This window comes from Gigantopelta aegis, chromosome 6 (genome assembly GCF_016097555.1).
Source record: "Gigantopelta aegis isolate Gae_Host chromosome 6, Gae_host_genome, whole genome shotgun sequence".
In the NCBI taxonomy this organism is placed as follows: Eukaryota; Metazoa; Mollusca; class Gastropoda; order Neomphalida; family Peltospiridae; genus Gigantopelta; species Gigantopelta aegis.
In genome coordinates this window covers 70,450,137-70,466,650 of record NC_054704.1, presented here as the reverse complement: position 1 = coordinate 70,466,650, position 16,514 = coordinate 70,450,137, and the positions used below count along the sequence as shown (strand labels likewise).

The window sequence follows — 16,514 nt, the reverse complement described above, 5'->3', positions numbered from 1 at the left end:
GTGTGTGGCGGACTGGTTGGTGGTGGGTTGAGGTGTTGGTTGGAAGGATGTTTTAAATTTTGGTAAATATACTATTACTGGAACAAGAAGAAGAACAAGAAAATGCATTCCCATCTCCACACTCCCTAAAAGAAGATACCCCACCGAAAAATAACAAAGCGCCATTTTGGGAAGTCATCCTGTTATTGTTGCAAGTGTATTTCTTTTTTATTTCTTTTTTCCTTTTTTTTTTAAACATTCAGTTAGACATTAGTGTTTTTCACCAAGGAAACCAGATGTTGTCGGTTCCGTTTAAAACCCGGACGTTAAAAATACAAATCATCATCTACTAATTAATGGGGTTTTTTTCACATAGCATCAACGGGTTAAAAAAAACAAAAAACACCCACAAAACAAATAGCCTTATGTAATAAATTTGACAACAGCATCAATAAAAACTCAGTACAGAGACTTACTGAAACCAAAGAAGTATCATTAATCATTCTAATAATGACTTAAACAAGTCTAGATTTTGAGATTCAACCATTGCTTCCAGGTCCTGACATGATGATAGCAGGCCATTTGGTTGAGACATTCATCAAAGCGTAGAAATGTGTTTGTGAAACCCAATATAAACAGCCTACTTTTTTTCTCAAACTACTGTTCATACGGTGCTGGCACGCCTGTATGAGAAAAACAGAAAGATAAACTTACACGATATCGGTCTGAACACCACCAGTCATACGTGATGCAAGATAGCAACTAACAGCTGGCAGAAAACCATCCGAGTACCATTTTGACCATTTAACACCATTCTGTTTCCTACTGTAGTCTGTCGTTATATGAATTTAACAAAGGTATATGATGACTTATATTGGATTTATACAAAGATCACAAAAACACAATTAAAACAAACAAAAATAGGGTGAGGGAACCCAACATTTTCAACACGTTAAACGATCATTTGATTCTTATAAAGTGATATATGTAGAACTGATACTGAAACTATGGGCTTAAATACATGCTTAATAATTATATAGATTATTATGGGAGGGGGAGAGAGAGAGAGAGAGAGAGAGAGAGAGAGAGAGAGAGAGAGAGAGAGAGAGAGAGAGAGAGAGAGAGTCTTGCAGTGGGCAGTATATTTCTTGTCTCACAATCTTGACCATGTGGCACAATATACTTCACCGAAAAAAAAAGAGTAACAAATGTGTGTGACGTGTTGACGTAAAATGAAGACCCCAACATCCTCATTTAAACACACCAGGACATGAAGGTGTTAAACGGCACCACTAGAGCACATTGATGAATTAATCATCGGCTATTGGATGTCAGATATTTTGTAATTTTGAGGCGTAGTCTCCAATAGCAGCAACAGGTCTTTTATATGCATTTTCCCACAGACAGGATAGTACACGGCCTTTGATTTACTAGTCGTGGAACACGGGTTCGGACGAGGAAAAAAACAATTAAAGAATGGGTCCATGAAGGCGGTTCGATCCTGCGACTTAAGCATCTCAGGCGGGCGCTCTATCAACTGAACTAGATCCCGCCCCTGTGTGAGTGAAGGCATGATGGGTGTTTAACTTGGCGTAATTTGTGTCTAGACCGTTAATGTTGCAATGCTTAACCTCCATTAAAAATGTAGACCCTCTACAAATGAGTTCATAAACGCAGTTTGAAACATTACCACTTATAAAAGATATGATTAATGTTTTAATATATAAATTGTCGCCATCTATGAATCAATTGTATCAATCTAGATTCACCTGATAAACAAAAAACAAAAGCCACATTTCCTTGCAGAAACCATATTATAAACTTCTCGATGAAGCTGAAGATGTACAGAATTCATTATTACACTGACAGTTTTTAAAAAAACCTGCACTGAACTAGTGACGAATGGATGAAGTAATGTGGATCGATCGATACACAAAGGACACTATTCTGACAGAAAAGGTTAATTCCATGTGACACTAATCTAAATAGTATTAGAGTAATCTCTCCTCGTAAATTGGAAGACGCCATACACCAGGGAGTATTAGCCTCATAACGCGGCCCATATTCCAGTCGAGTTGGTACTGCGATCTGCTGTACGTAATATCTATAACCGCAAATTGTTCTAAACAGTCATCAAGTTCCATATTCCAGTCGAGTGGTTACTGTGAGCTACTGTACGTAATATCTATAACCGCAAATTGTTCTAAACGGTCATCAAGTTCCATATTAGAGTCGAGTGGTTACTGTGAGCTACTGTACGTAATATTTATGATCAAAACTGTTTTGGTTCACTATTCCAGTTGGGTTGTTAATGTGAGATACATAATGGTTTTAACCAAAACTGTTTTTTGTTTGTTTCATAGTCCAGTTGAGTTGTGAGTTATTGCACATAGTGTTTATGACCAAAACTTGTTTTGGTTCCATATTCCAGTTGAATTGTTCCTGTGAGATTCTGTACATAATGTTTATGACAAAACTTGTTTTGGTTCCATATTCCAGTTGAATTGTTCCTGTGAGATTTTGTACATAATATTTATGACCAAAAGTGTTTTGGTTCAATATACCAGTTTAGTTGTTAATGTGAGATACGATGCATACTATTTATAACCAAAAGTGTTTTTGTTTCATATTCCAGTTGAGTTGAAACTGTAAGTTCCTATACATAATGTTTATGGCCAAACAGTGTTTTGGTTCCATATTCCAATTGAATTGTTCCTGTGAGATTCTGTACATAATCTTTATGACCAAAACTGTTTTTGTTTCATATTCCGTTTGAGTTGATACTGAAAGTTCCCATACATAATGTTAATGACCAAACAGTGATTTTGGTTCTATATTCTGGTTGAGTTCTTGCTGCGAGTTACTGTACATAATGTTCATAAATAAGAATTGTTTTTGATTTCATATTCCAATTGAGTTGTTGTGAGATATTGTACACAATGTTGATGACCAAAATTGTTTGGGTCCCTTATTCCAGTTGAGTTGTTAGTGTGAGATACGATACATAATGGTTATAACCAAAACTGTTTTTGTTTCATATTCCAGTTGAGTTGTTGCTGCGAGTTATAGTACATAATCCAGTAATAAGATGCGAACATACAAATTATATAAACACAATATTCAACTAGAGCCATATTTATTACACTGTATAGATCCAGAACACCGTAAAGCTTTTACTAAATTACGTCTCAGTGACCACAAATTGAAAATAGAGACTGGACGCCATACAAAACCCTTCACCCCAGTGGAAGAACGTTTATGTGACCACTGCAATGTAATTGAAGATGAATACCATCATATCACAATATGTAAGAAATATAATATTCAACGTGTCATATTATATGCATATCTAACTTTCCACAATTACCTATTTACAAGTATGAGTATGCAAGAATTTGTTTTATTTATTATGCAAAACCAAAATCCAGCCTGTGCTGGTGCGGTATGCAAGTTTGTTCATGATTATATATGTATTGTCCATAATTAGTCCTAATGTAGTCATTAGAATAGTATGATGTTTGTTTGTGTCTTGTTTGTGCATATGTTTTGCATCCAGTTCTGTATGTAGAATGTCAAAATGCAATAAAGTTTTATCTTTTATCTTTATCTAATGTTTATTGACCAAAAATTGTTTTAGTCCCATACTCCAGTTAAGTCGTTACTGTAATTTACTGTACATAATGTTTATGACCAAAAACTGTTTCGATTCTATATTCCAGTCGAGGTGTTACCGCGAGTTACTGTACATAATGATCATGACCACAAGCTGCTCTAAACGGTCACCAAATTCCAAATTCCAGTTGAGCTGTTATTGGGATCTACTGTACATAATATTTAGAAATTGTTTTAAACGGTTATCAGTTCCATATTCCAGTCGGGTTGTTACTGAAAACTAATACACATAATGTTTATGACTAGACATTGTTTTAAGCTGTTATCAGTTCCATATTCCAGTCGGGTTGTTACTGAAAACTAATACACATAATATTTATGACTAGACATTGTTTTAAGCTGTTATCAGTTCCATATTCCAGTCGGGGTGTTACTGGAAACTAATACATATAATGTTTATGACTAGACATTGTTTTAAGCTGTTATCAGTTCCATATTCCAGTCGGGTTGTTACTGGAAACTAATACATATAATGTTTATGACTAGAAATTGTTTTAAACGGTCATCGAGTCACTCGCGGTCCCAGAAGACCAGTGCTGGTTTAACTCGAAATGCTAACGTGTCCGAACATGCGTTATGGATTGTCCTCTTGCATTTGCCTAATTGATCCATTTTACGGTCCACCATTAGCAACATTTCACCGAATCTACCAACAGACGGATCGGAACCATTCCAAATGATATTAATTTCCATTTGTTCCCTCTGTGTGTTTCATAATAAAAAAAGGGGAAGGGACGTAGCCCAATGTTAAAGCGCTCGCCTGATGCGCGGTCGGTCTAGGATCAATCCCCGTCAGTGGGTCAACTGGGCTATTTCTCGTTCCAGCCAGTGCACCAGGTATATCAAAGGCCGTGATATGTGCTATCCTGTTTATGAGATGGTGCATATAAAAGATCCTTTGCTATTAATGGAAAAATGTAGCGGGTTTCCTCTTTATGACTATGTCAAAATGACCATAAGTCAATGTGCTCTAGTTGTGTCGTTAAACACAAGAAACTCTCTTTTTTTAAAATCCATTTTAAGGTCCACCATCTGTAACATTTCAACCGATTTTACCAACAGACGGATCGGAACCATTCCGAATGATATTAATTTCCATTCGTTCCCTCTGTGTGTTTCATAATAAATGTTTGCCTTTTTTTTGGGTCAGTTAACTTCAGGATTGCATGATTGTCGTTATAATTAAGACTGATATGATTTTAAATACTTGGACTCTAAAAATTAAAATTTGTTTTGTTTAACGACGCCATTAGAGCACATTGATTTAGTAGCAAGGGATATACCAGTTGTAGTGCACTGATTGGAATGGGAAATAGCCCAGTGGGCCCAAATGTTAAGTATAAACTTAACATTTGGATTACCGCTTACGTTATTTTCATTCTTGGTACAGCATAGTCCGAGTACTCTGACGGTAAGAGAGCTAGACTGACAAATGGACAGTTATCAACACTAACTTACTGTCCAAATGTCCGTCTGGCTCTCTTACTGTCAGAGTACTCGGGCTAGGTACAGCAAAAAAATAAATAAGCTAACTTAAAATCAATCTGAAACGAGAGCATTTTTCAAAGCCACACAGGGCATTGATAGTGAAGTGTTTTGCTTTTAAAAAACCCAAACAAAAACAGAAGAGCATCTAAGACAACTTTTCATGGACATATTTAAACATAACAAAACCACAAGGCATGGATGATGAAGTGTTTAGCTTTATATATATATATATATATATATATATATATATATATATATATATATATATATATATATATATATATATATATATATATATATATATATATATATACCTGAACTCTGCATCTACAACAGCTTTTCACGGACATAAATGTTAAAACATAACAAAACCACATAACTAAGCCATAACCATAAACATGTCTTTAAAACACACGACATAGTTCTAGCGTGTATTAAACACTCATCTGTTTGGAAGTCAAAACCAGAACAAGAGCAGTCATCCGCATGGGGGAACCGCCAACAAACGAACGAAAACAGCTTGTAGCCTTATCGACACAACTCCCCAGGGGCAAGGGCTAATTTATTCCGCAAGGTTCCAATCTATCTTCGTTTGGCATCTTCCAAGTTTCGATTGGTCTGGAGTAAATTTGTTCGGTGTAACTAGAATCGGCGATATGCCCGGATGGAATCGCGGTCCTGCTGCCGGTCAAGAAGATCGCCATCACGTGCTTGCTTGACCAGCAAGCTGATGGCGTTTACACTGGGCAAGATTGGGACGATTCCTAACATGAAGGAATCCTCAAAACAAATCTGAACTCGCCGTCCAATGTTTGTACCACACGTTGAAACTTCACCGGACAGACGTCTGCAATGTTATTCTCAAACAGTCTGCCATATGAGAATAGTGGGCCAATAATTAAGTTCATTTCATTTCAACTTAGTTTCGTGCTTATATCCAATTAAGGTTCAAGCATGCTGTCCTAAACACACACACACACACACACACACACACACACACATACAAACACACACACGCACACGCACGCACCTCAGCTATCTGTCTAGGACAGTGGGTTAGTTGTTGTTAGTGGTTAGCGAGAGAGAAGAGGGTGTAGTACACCTCGCCTAATCCAGTGAGTCGTTAAAACTCGCTTTGGGTTGGAGCTGATACCCAGCTGCGAACCTAGTACATACCAGCCTTGTGTCCAATGATTTAACTACGACACCAATTAAGTTCGGTTTAAAGAATTTGATAGCAGGACCCACAGCGATAATCACTTACAGTTTGGCCACACTGCTCGCGGAGAACGGTGCATTAGGTCAGTTAAATTATATTTGTCATAAATAGAGTATGTATGTTGCTGACTAAGTACATTACTAAAACTGAACGTTGAAACACGCAATAATATATGAAGAAGTCGTTACGGTGCAATACATATAACGAGATAGACATGCCAATAACAGCGACGTTGCATGACAATCAGAAGTTAGAAATCTAAAAATACGTTTCTACACATGTAATCATATCACATGTAATTTAAAAGAAAGGTACTGTAGGAGAGATCGAAATAAACCAAGGAACTTGGCTGGATTAGAAACAAGCACCGGGCAGAATGATACAAAAAAGATGTTAGAGGTGGTATTATGGGCTTGACCGGTATCACCCAGGAAGGAGAAAAAAAAAAGGAGAAAAGTAGGAGAAGAAGAAGACTGATTACTTACTGATAGGTGGATCTGCGCAGGGTTGCAATTGCACTGATATAAAACAAAAAGAAAACAAAACTAAAAATGGCAACAAGTAAGTTATTATCTATCGTTCCACGTCCAGCCAGTGCACCACGACCATGGTATGTGTAATCATGTCTGTGGGATGGCGCATATAAAAAATCTCTTGCTACTCATGAGAAAATGTAGCAGGTTTCCGATCTAAGAATACATGTCAAAAATTATCAAATGTTTGAAATCCAATAGCCGATGTTTAATAAATCAATGTGATCTAGTGGTGTCGTTAAACAAAACACACTTTAACTTTATTATCTAAGATTCTTTTCTTACTCAATCAAAGTAATTTTCTCCAAGAATATGTCAAAAATTATCAAATGTTTGAAATCCAATAGCCGAAGATTAATAAATCAACTTGCTGTAGTGGTGTCGTTAAACAAAACACACTTTAACTTTAGTATCTAAGATTCTTACTCAATCAAATTACCCCCCCCCCCCCCCCCCCCCACCTGGGTCTCTAAATTATTCCTCTTTTTTGTAGTGTCTTGAACCGTGAATATTGGTGTGCACCGAATTATTAGGCTTACTGGGTTCGTTACCAGAACACTAAATAGTAATGTATCGCAGTAAAACACCTACAGGTGAGACAACCAGGTAAAAATAGCCACTCTAATAATACATAGCAACAAGATGCGCCGTTTAGAAGTGAAGAAAAAACCCCACAACAAAACTTCATAACACAAACCTTCTTCGTCTTCTTCGTTGGGCGTCCGTGGTTTTTCAGCAGTATGGTCCTCGAGTTTCTGGTCAAAGTTAACACTTTCAGTTTCATCGACAACTATGGGCGCGTTGATATTCACTTCATTCTGGTTCTCGTATCCTTCATCCATAACTGAACAGTATCGTTATAGTAATCCTTTTGTGATTGTGTGTGTGTGTGTGTATGTGTGCGTGAGAGACAGAGCGCGGCGTGTGGTACACAGAACAACAGAGTTGGCCCGGCTCGGCGCTTTTAATACTTCCCCGACCCAACAGCCTCTAAACAGTTTGAGCGAAAATCCAAAGCCAGCAGAAGTAGTAGTGGCGGTGGTGGCCACCGATCAGAGAGAGAGAGCAAAGCGTTTCGCGCGCTCCACGTGCCCCGCTGTAAACATCCGTGTCACGTGATCGTGTCAATATTGAGCAGACGACGAGCACTTGTGAACCTGTCAGCGCTGCCGATGCTAAAATAAAAAAGAACGAAAGAACGAAAGATGCTGCCTTCGCGCTGTCGCCGGAACAACAACAGTTCACAATGACGACATTGTGCAAAGACGTATCACAATACGAAATTCCGGACACACTGTATCAGCAGCAGCAGCCGACGACGACGTGTTGGTAAACAAGCGGCAGCGAAACGTCACAACGTCCGCCATGTTATTAAGCACAAATCATCGATGCAACTGGTGTTTGATTTCTTAATGGCGCTCGACTCGAAAAGAATAGAGACTGAAGGTTCCACTGCGTTTCTGTTCGATACTATGAACTAACTGCAAGCGACGAGCTACAAGACACAGCTGCTTGTGTCTTCGCAGTGAGGCGATGACGAAACAGAGAGGGACAGAGAGAGAGAGAGAGAGAGAGAGAGAGAGAGAGAGAGAGAGAGAGAGAGAGAGAGAGAGAGAGAGAGAGAGAGAGAGAGAGAGAGAGAGAGAGAGAGAGAGAGAGAGAGAGAGAGAGAGAGAGAAAGTGAGCTAGAGAGAGAGAAAAAGTGAGCTAGAGAGAGAGAGAGAGACTTTGACAAATCAACACACGAGAATATAATACAATCATCTCCAGTTTACAGCACTTGATCTTGTCACATCCCTCACGTAGTCATCTCTGTTATGCACTATACACTTCGGTGTGCAAGAAATGGGAGCTACTTTCATAGGTCATTTGGTATCATTTGGTATCGACTACTTGCCCGAGTACTCTGACTGTAGAGGGCTAGATGGACATTTGAACAGATATTCAGCCCTGAATATCTGTCCAAATGTCCGTCTAGCCCTCTACAGTCACAGTACTCGGGCTAATCAACTACTACGAAGTAAGGGCGTTTGTTTTATCATAACTGCTTGGAAAGACAGGAAATGGGAAAGAATGAAATGTTTTATTTAACGACGCACTCAACACATTTTATTTACGGTTATATGGCGTTAGACATATGGTTAAGGACCACACAGATATTGAGATAGGAAACCCGCTGTCGCTACTCCATGGACTACTCTTTTAGATTAGCAGCAAGGGTTCTTTTATATGCACTATTCCACAGATAGAATAGCACATACCACGGCCTTTGCTATATCAGTCGTGGTGCACTGGCTGGAACGAGAAATAGCCCAATGGGCGGCAAGAAATGGGAGCTACTTTCATAGATCATTTACGAAGTAGCGGCGTTTGTTTTATTATAACCATTTGGATAGACAATTGTATAGAACAATTGTTTTAAGAACGCGTAGTTTTGTTCTAAAATACTTTGACAGTATTTAGAACAATTGTTCCAAGAATTTAGGTAAAACGTAAAATTATTGTGTTTTTTTCCTAAACAATTTAGAAAGTGTTCTAAGACGTTGAGCAATACATAAGACTTTGTTCTCAATAACTTTGACAGTATATAGAACAATTGTTATATGCACTTACTTGTTGCTATTTACGTAGGTATCGTCACTGTCGTGTGTATATGTGTGTATGGGGGGCTGTTTTTTTCTTCTCGTAATTGTGTGTATCACGAACTCGTTGTGTAAGTTTATTTAAGGTATATATCCACAGGTGTCTGTGAACGTGTGTGCCTGTGTGCGTTTCCTGTACAACTCCACAGGGTTTTGTCACTTCGTTTACAATCATAACAATTCTAGTTAATGAGTGATGTATGTATGTAGCTAGTGAGCAGTGAGCGGGTAACGTGTACCCAAGGAAAAGAAAGTAATGTTTTATTTAACGACGCACTCAACACATTTTATTTACGGTTATATGGCGTCAGACATATGGTTAAGGACCACACAGATATTGAGAGGAAACCCGATGTCTCCACTTCATGGGCTACTCTTTTCGATTAGCAGCAAGGGATCTTTTATATACACCATCCCACAGACAGGGTAGTACCTACCACGGCCTTTGATATACCAGTCGTGGTGCACTGGCTGGAACGAGAAATAGCCCAATGGGCCCGCTGGCGGGGATCGATCCCACACCGACCGCGCATCGAGCGAGCGCTGTACCACTGGGCTACGTCCCGCCCCGTGTACCCTAGGAGTGTACTGTACGAGTTCAGAGGAATCAGGAAGTGTTCACAGCATCACTGTTGTCAGTCGCTTCCTCGTCATGAAACATCTGTAAGTACCACAATGATGTTTTCGTCAAAACAACTTTTTGATAGAGGGACTCAATCCGTAAAAAACATCCGTGTTTAGAGTGGCAGACGTTAGAACTCGGAAACTCTCAAGTTCAGCCATTCACTTATAAGGGCCATTTCAGATTAAGACGGGTTTCCTTTTTGTCCCACTTTGTTTATCGCAAATCATTTTAAAATGTCTAAATATTGTAGCGATCAAAAGCTGCATATACACAGCACAGGGCTTAGGAATACTTACTAAATTACATAAGTTTGAATAATTATTTTAGGCCTATAAGACCATTTCTTTAAGGCGATGATTTTGGAATTCCAAATTGGAATCCAGCGTTTCATCGCATTATGTATGGCCACTAGGCGATCTTTCGATAGGGAATCTATCAAACGATCCTTAAGTGGAGGACGACGATAAGACAGACTGAAGGATGTTCCGACAAGGTGGTGCCTGTTCCCATGCGTCATAATCAGGTCTGAAGGAAGACTGCCCAGGGTGTTACATCCTTCTTTGCCAATTCCAGATATCGGGTTCATTGGTCAAAACCCGAGCAAAGCAGATCTCAGTGGGTAATTCAAACAGTTGTGACAGCATGCACTCAAGAATCACATCCCACCTTTTCTTCTGAGAAGGCCAGCAAAATGACTACACTATCAAGGCGTGACATGGCTTCCTCTGTAGATATGTCGTTTGTAATTACTTACTGTATATGTTGGTCTGAGTTCTTGAACATAGTTCTTCCGGTGTTGGATGTTTCACTATGTACTTTGTGAGGACGTGGCTGGAATATTAGATTTATTGATGTTCTCATTCCATCACTACAAACACACACACACACTGGTGTGTTTGTTATACTGTCATGAACGCCAGAAAACATTTGGTTACAAAATACGTGTATATGCAGTGATAGACATGCTCATGTCAATGACATAACGGGAATGTGTAGGGAATCTGTTTGGGGAGGGCGGGGGGTGTGGGGCATAAATGCTCTCCTTTTCAGTAATCGTCATAATTAGTACAGTCGGCTTTAGTTACTGACCAAAATGAGGAACATTCATTTAAACGCTTGTTGGAAATAATACCAACAAGTAGCAGACGACATCCACGTCACGCCTCCGGCATTATGGGAATTCCTCACCTGCGCAGCTTCCAAGAATGCCGTTACACTAAGTAGCTACAAGGTACTGAAGCAAGGTAAAAGACTGGAAATTCACTTTCCTCCACGAATAGCCGATACAGCGGCGTAATTAGCGCCCTTTCATCGGCGCTTCGTCGCCCGTGTTCACTTAAGACATCTTAATGATTGCTCATTTCAGCCATCTTGTTTGGAGAAGCAAGTAATTCCGTGCCGTAAACCAAATCAAACCAGCCTTCTGGACCTGTCGTTGGACAGAACTCTCTGGCGAAGTCGGAGGTCGTGCCCGCGACAGACGTGCTTGAGCAATGCTCTGATTTATAGAAGAAGCATGCCAAAAAGTACCCACACCCTTATGGAAGGCACACTTACATCTGTGAAATGTTCAAGCACGTAACGCTTGGACATATATCCTTCCTAGTTCCCTAATATTATGTCATGGTCGTCGGAAGATGGTAGCGACTGAGGAGGGGATGTTCAAATGGGGACCAATGCATTATTTTGAATATTGAGGGAAGACGCTTGTTTTGTTTAACGACACCACTAGAGCACATTAATTAATTAATCATTGGCTATCGGATGTCAAACAATTGATAATTCTGACTCGTAGTCAACAGAGGAAACTCGCTACATTTTCGTAATGCAGCAAGGGATCTTTTATATATGCATTTTCTCACAGACAGGAAAGCACATACCACGGCCTTTGTCCAGTTGTGGTGCACTGGTTGGAATGAGGGGAAAAAACCCTATCAGTGTTTCGATCCTGCGACGCAAACACCTCAGGCGAGCGCTCAACCGACTGAGTTAAATCCCCTTCTTCTGAAAATAGTTTAATTTCAGAAATGTGCGAACAGAATCGCTGTTCGACATTTATGAGTATCTTTGTTTTAAATGTGTATAAATACTACCTAATAGCGACATCTAACTACCGTGCTGTTATGTTGCAATATTTTCTTCAAATGTTGAGTGGAATACACCAAGAGAGGTAAGTGTTTGATTGATTGTTTGTATGTTTAATTGTTTATTTATCAGGACAGGTGAAGTAGGAGGTAGGGGTACGTGGGCATTGGCGTAGCCAGCATTTTATATTAGGGGGTGGGCATTCAAATTGTGGGTGTGGGGGGCATCCACTCTATCAGTGAGACCTGTTATGAGGTGATAGGGACATATAAAAGCTGCAAACGTGTATCTAAGAGGAGGGTGTTAGAGGTACCCCCCCCCCCCCCACACACACACACACCCCACCCCGTTCCAATATTTGTTTTGGAGCTTGCCATCACCATATTCTGGTAAAGCTCTTCGCAATGGTACTTAACAAGTGACTCTATTTATTAAGACTGAATTTATGCATGCTTATATCCAATTAAGGTTCAAGCACGCTATCCTAGGGACACATTTCAGTTGCTTGGGCTGCACGTTCAGGGCAACGGGTTAATGTTTAATAGTTGGTTTAGATAGTAAAGTTTGTGTAGTGGTCTTACACCTTCCCATCGAACCGTTATAACTCGTTCTGGGTTAACGGCGGTATCAAGGGTGCGACCCCAGAACCTATCAGCCGTAGGTCTTATGGCTTAACCGAGGTCGATAATGACTGACATAATATCTATGATCATATTATATCAGATAAAGATTTGGCCGAATCCGATTAGTTGCCGACGAAAATTACCTTAATAACACATGGCTGAAAGTGTGTATGTTTTATTGATCTGTTTAACGTGCAGGCCAACTGTAATAAAATGCGACCACCAGGCATGATATTCAATTATTATACAAGTTAAAAGAATAATTTAGGAATGGTTTTATAAAACTCGTTAAGTTCATCAGATGTTGATTTGACAAGAAGTTTGTTTTGTTTAACGACACCACTGGAACACATTGATTAATTAATCATCGGCTATTAGATGTCAAACATATGGTTATTCTGACTCGTAAAGAAAAGCTATGGGGCAGTCCTGGTGAGCTCCAACTGACGATCCAGTTCATTGATGCAGCACATCTCAGGGTTTAGTGAGCATATGAAACCAAACGAGAAGAAGAAGAAAACTCGTAGTCATCAAAAGAAACCCGCTACATTCGATTCTACAAAGATAGTGTTTTATGTGTCAAAAAATAATAACTTTATGTATACGTATACGTACGTGTATGTGTGTATATACACATCACGCACACACACACATACATACAGATACACAGAGGGTAATGGGCGAAAGGCCTATTATTTTCTTGCTTAAAATAATATTTGTTTAGAGACATAAAAGTAGAATAATAGAAACAATAGCACTTGGAATGGCAGTGGATTGTTTCTATCAAATTCAAGAATAATTCAATTAAAAGATCAGGGATATAATTCACTAAACTCTCGCAACTTTGCGATATCGCAGTGCAATGCAAAAATACTTTGTGAATTAGGCCCCAGCAAAGTAAAGTTAAAAGAAAAGCAATACTTAAAATTTAAAAAACATCAATTACTTAGCTGGAAAGACAGGCGGGTGGACCTACATATCAGTTTTAGCATTCAGTAAAGAAAAAAAAAAGAGAAAGAAATTATCTTTTATATGCACCATCCCGCATACAGGGTAGTACATACCACGGCCTTTGATATACCAATCGTGGTAGCATTCAGTATGGCACAGCGTTGTTTGTATGCACACAGAGTAATAAAGAGGAACTCGAGAAAGCACACTATCCTACTTTTCATGCACTCCTATTAAATATAATCTGCTTAACGATCCTCGGCCGCATAAGTTTACGACCGCGATAAGCATTTATACCCGTCATACGTTTACACGAATCTGGCATCTGTTTCACGCAGAAAATTACATCATTACGGAATATGGAACATTTTATGGACAAATGCTTTGTAAAACTGGGCCCAGAAAAGCAGAGTCTTTTTCTTATTATTTCTTGGACGTATGTTAAAATAATAACGCGAAGACGGAACAGGCGTATCATAGCAACAAGCAAACCGGAAACTGGAGTTGTTTACAGCTGAATTTACGCCAATCTAATTAAAATTAGCTCCACTATTACATGTGGATCTAACAGCAGCCCGTTGGAGCTCATGTCCAGTTGACCTTTCATACGACCAATCAAAACCTTACTTGCTAAATCATGCCAGTGATTTAAAAAGAATTTGAAAACATTCGGGATTATGCCGAGGGTATACGAAATGATTCGGGTGAATTACGAGGTATGCCGGAAACTAGTTTCAATATAAAATTTTATATAAAATTCGTTTCAAGACGGAAAACCCCCAAAACATGATGTTATAGCCATGAAATCTGTTTATACTAGTATACAATCCAGAATTTATTACTGCACTTTCCCCCCTGTTTTTTTCAATGTTGAATAAAATATTAATAGTCTCGCCCGATATTTTTAGAATTTGTATGCTCCCGAATAACGCTATAAAAGGCGCAGTGTAATTGGTCGATATTTAAATTGTTATTTACAGATGAAATGTCACCTGGACATGGGAGTCCACACAATTCTGTTAGATCTACTGGTATATACCAGTAGAGCTAATTTTAATCAGATCGAATTTACTCTGACGTCAAGGACTACATTTTTCAAGAAACTAAGTAAATACAAATACTACTATTTTGATATTGTAAAAGAATTAACAATAATATGACAAAGACATCCATCTACTGAAACATCTCTGCTGTTTATGTGCGCTTCACGATTGACTTTTATTCGATTACACGCATCCATATACTCGTTGTAATGACTTCGCCTTATCACACAGTTTTAATTGAGGACGTCCCAATACCAACATGGACACGCTCATTGAGCTTCTGATAGGCTATGTCATTTCTACTTTTTATTAACAGGATAGTACATACCACGGCCTTTGTCACACCAGTTGTGGACCAATGGCTGGAACGAGAAATAGCCATTGGGTCCACCAACGGGGATCGATCCTAGACCGACCGCGCATCAAGCTAATGCTTTACCACTGGGCTACGTTCTGCCCCTTCTTGTAAATAACAACACACACGTATTTGCTGTTGCAAATGTTAATGTCTTTGTATTCTGAAGTTCACGGTCGCAGTCTAACCCAAACTTTGCCATCAATTTGAAATGAAATACAAGAGTATTTCAAAGTGACGTTTCTACTAAACCAGACATTTTGAAAAAAGCAACTCTAAATACTGACCACCGAATAATAAATATAGAAAAATTATTAAATCACTCACGCTTCTTCTTTTTTCGTAAATGAGAAAAACTGTTACGATACTACCGATACAAGAACAACAACAAATACATAAAAAAGGTAGAGAATGAGTTGTCTGTCCAGGGCAGGGTTTAATGGTTAGAGGTTTGTTAGTCAGAGGGAAGTCGGTGTAGTGGCTTAGTAACTGCTCAAACCGGCCTCGGTGGCGTCGTGGTAGGCCATCGGTCTATAGGCTGGTAGGTACTGGGTTCGGATACCAGTCGAGGCATGGGATTTTTAATCCAGATACCGACTCCAAACCCTGAGTGAGTGCTCCGCAAGGCTCAATGGGTAGATGTAAACCACTTGCACCGACCAGTGATCCATAACTGGTTCAACAAAGGCCATGGTTTGTGCTATCCTGCCTGTGGGAAGCGCAAATAAAAGATCCCTTGCTGCTAATCGGAAGAGTAGCCCAGGTAGTGGCGACAACGGGTTTCCTCTCAAAATCTGTGTGGTCCTTAACCATATGTCTGACGCCATATAACCGTAAATAAAATGTGTTGAGTTCGTCGTTAAATAAAACATTTCTTTCTTTCTTTAGTAACTGCTCAATAAGCAGTTAAAACTCGTTCTGGGTTGGGAACCGGTATCTAGGTGCGAACTAGGGGCCTAATTCACAACGCTTTCTTAGGCTCTGCTAGACATCAAAGCATCCTCTTTGCAAGTCTTTTAACATTGCACTGCGAGAGCGCAAAATTGCGAGAGTTTAGTGAATTAGGCCCCCAGGCACCTACCAGCCGCAAGTCCAGAAATCCACAATAATTGTTATGATTGTCTACATCACCGAGGTGGATTCAACCTTTTAAATTAAGGAATACGTATTTACACCGAACTGGAGTCAAAAGATGTTTTGATTTATTATTATTATTATTATTTATTATTATTATTATTATTATCACATTGCTAATCGACGCACACGTAATTTGGCTGTAGACTTTTTCAAGAATCGTGT

General features: G+C 39.2%; 1 protein-coding gene across 4 annotated transcripts in view; it reads right to left on the bottom strand.

Moving 5' to 3' along the window:
- LOC121375727 (neuronal membrane glycoprotein M6-a-like) overlaps nt 1-16,514 on the bottom strand; it is a 128,790-nt gene that overhangs the window by 51,217 nt on the left and 61,059 nt on the right. Inside the window, exons 1-2 of one of the 4 annotated variants that reach the window (XM_041503327.1) lie at nt 7,589-8,580; nt 6,844-6,876 (exon numbers count right to left, since the gene is read on the bottom strand). The exons of 2 other annotated variants lie outside the window; for them this stretch is intronic. In XM_041503327.1, the coding sequence (XP_041359261.1) occupies nt 6,844-6,876; nt 7,589-7,733 (178 nt within the window). In that variant the 5' untranslated portion in view covers nt 7,734-8,580. Of the gene's footprint in view, nt 1-6,843; nt 6,877-7,588; nt 8,581-16,514 lie in introns of those variants that run through there. One more of the 4 variants, XM_041503328.1, reaches the window with a different exon arrangement.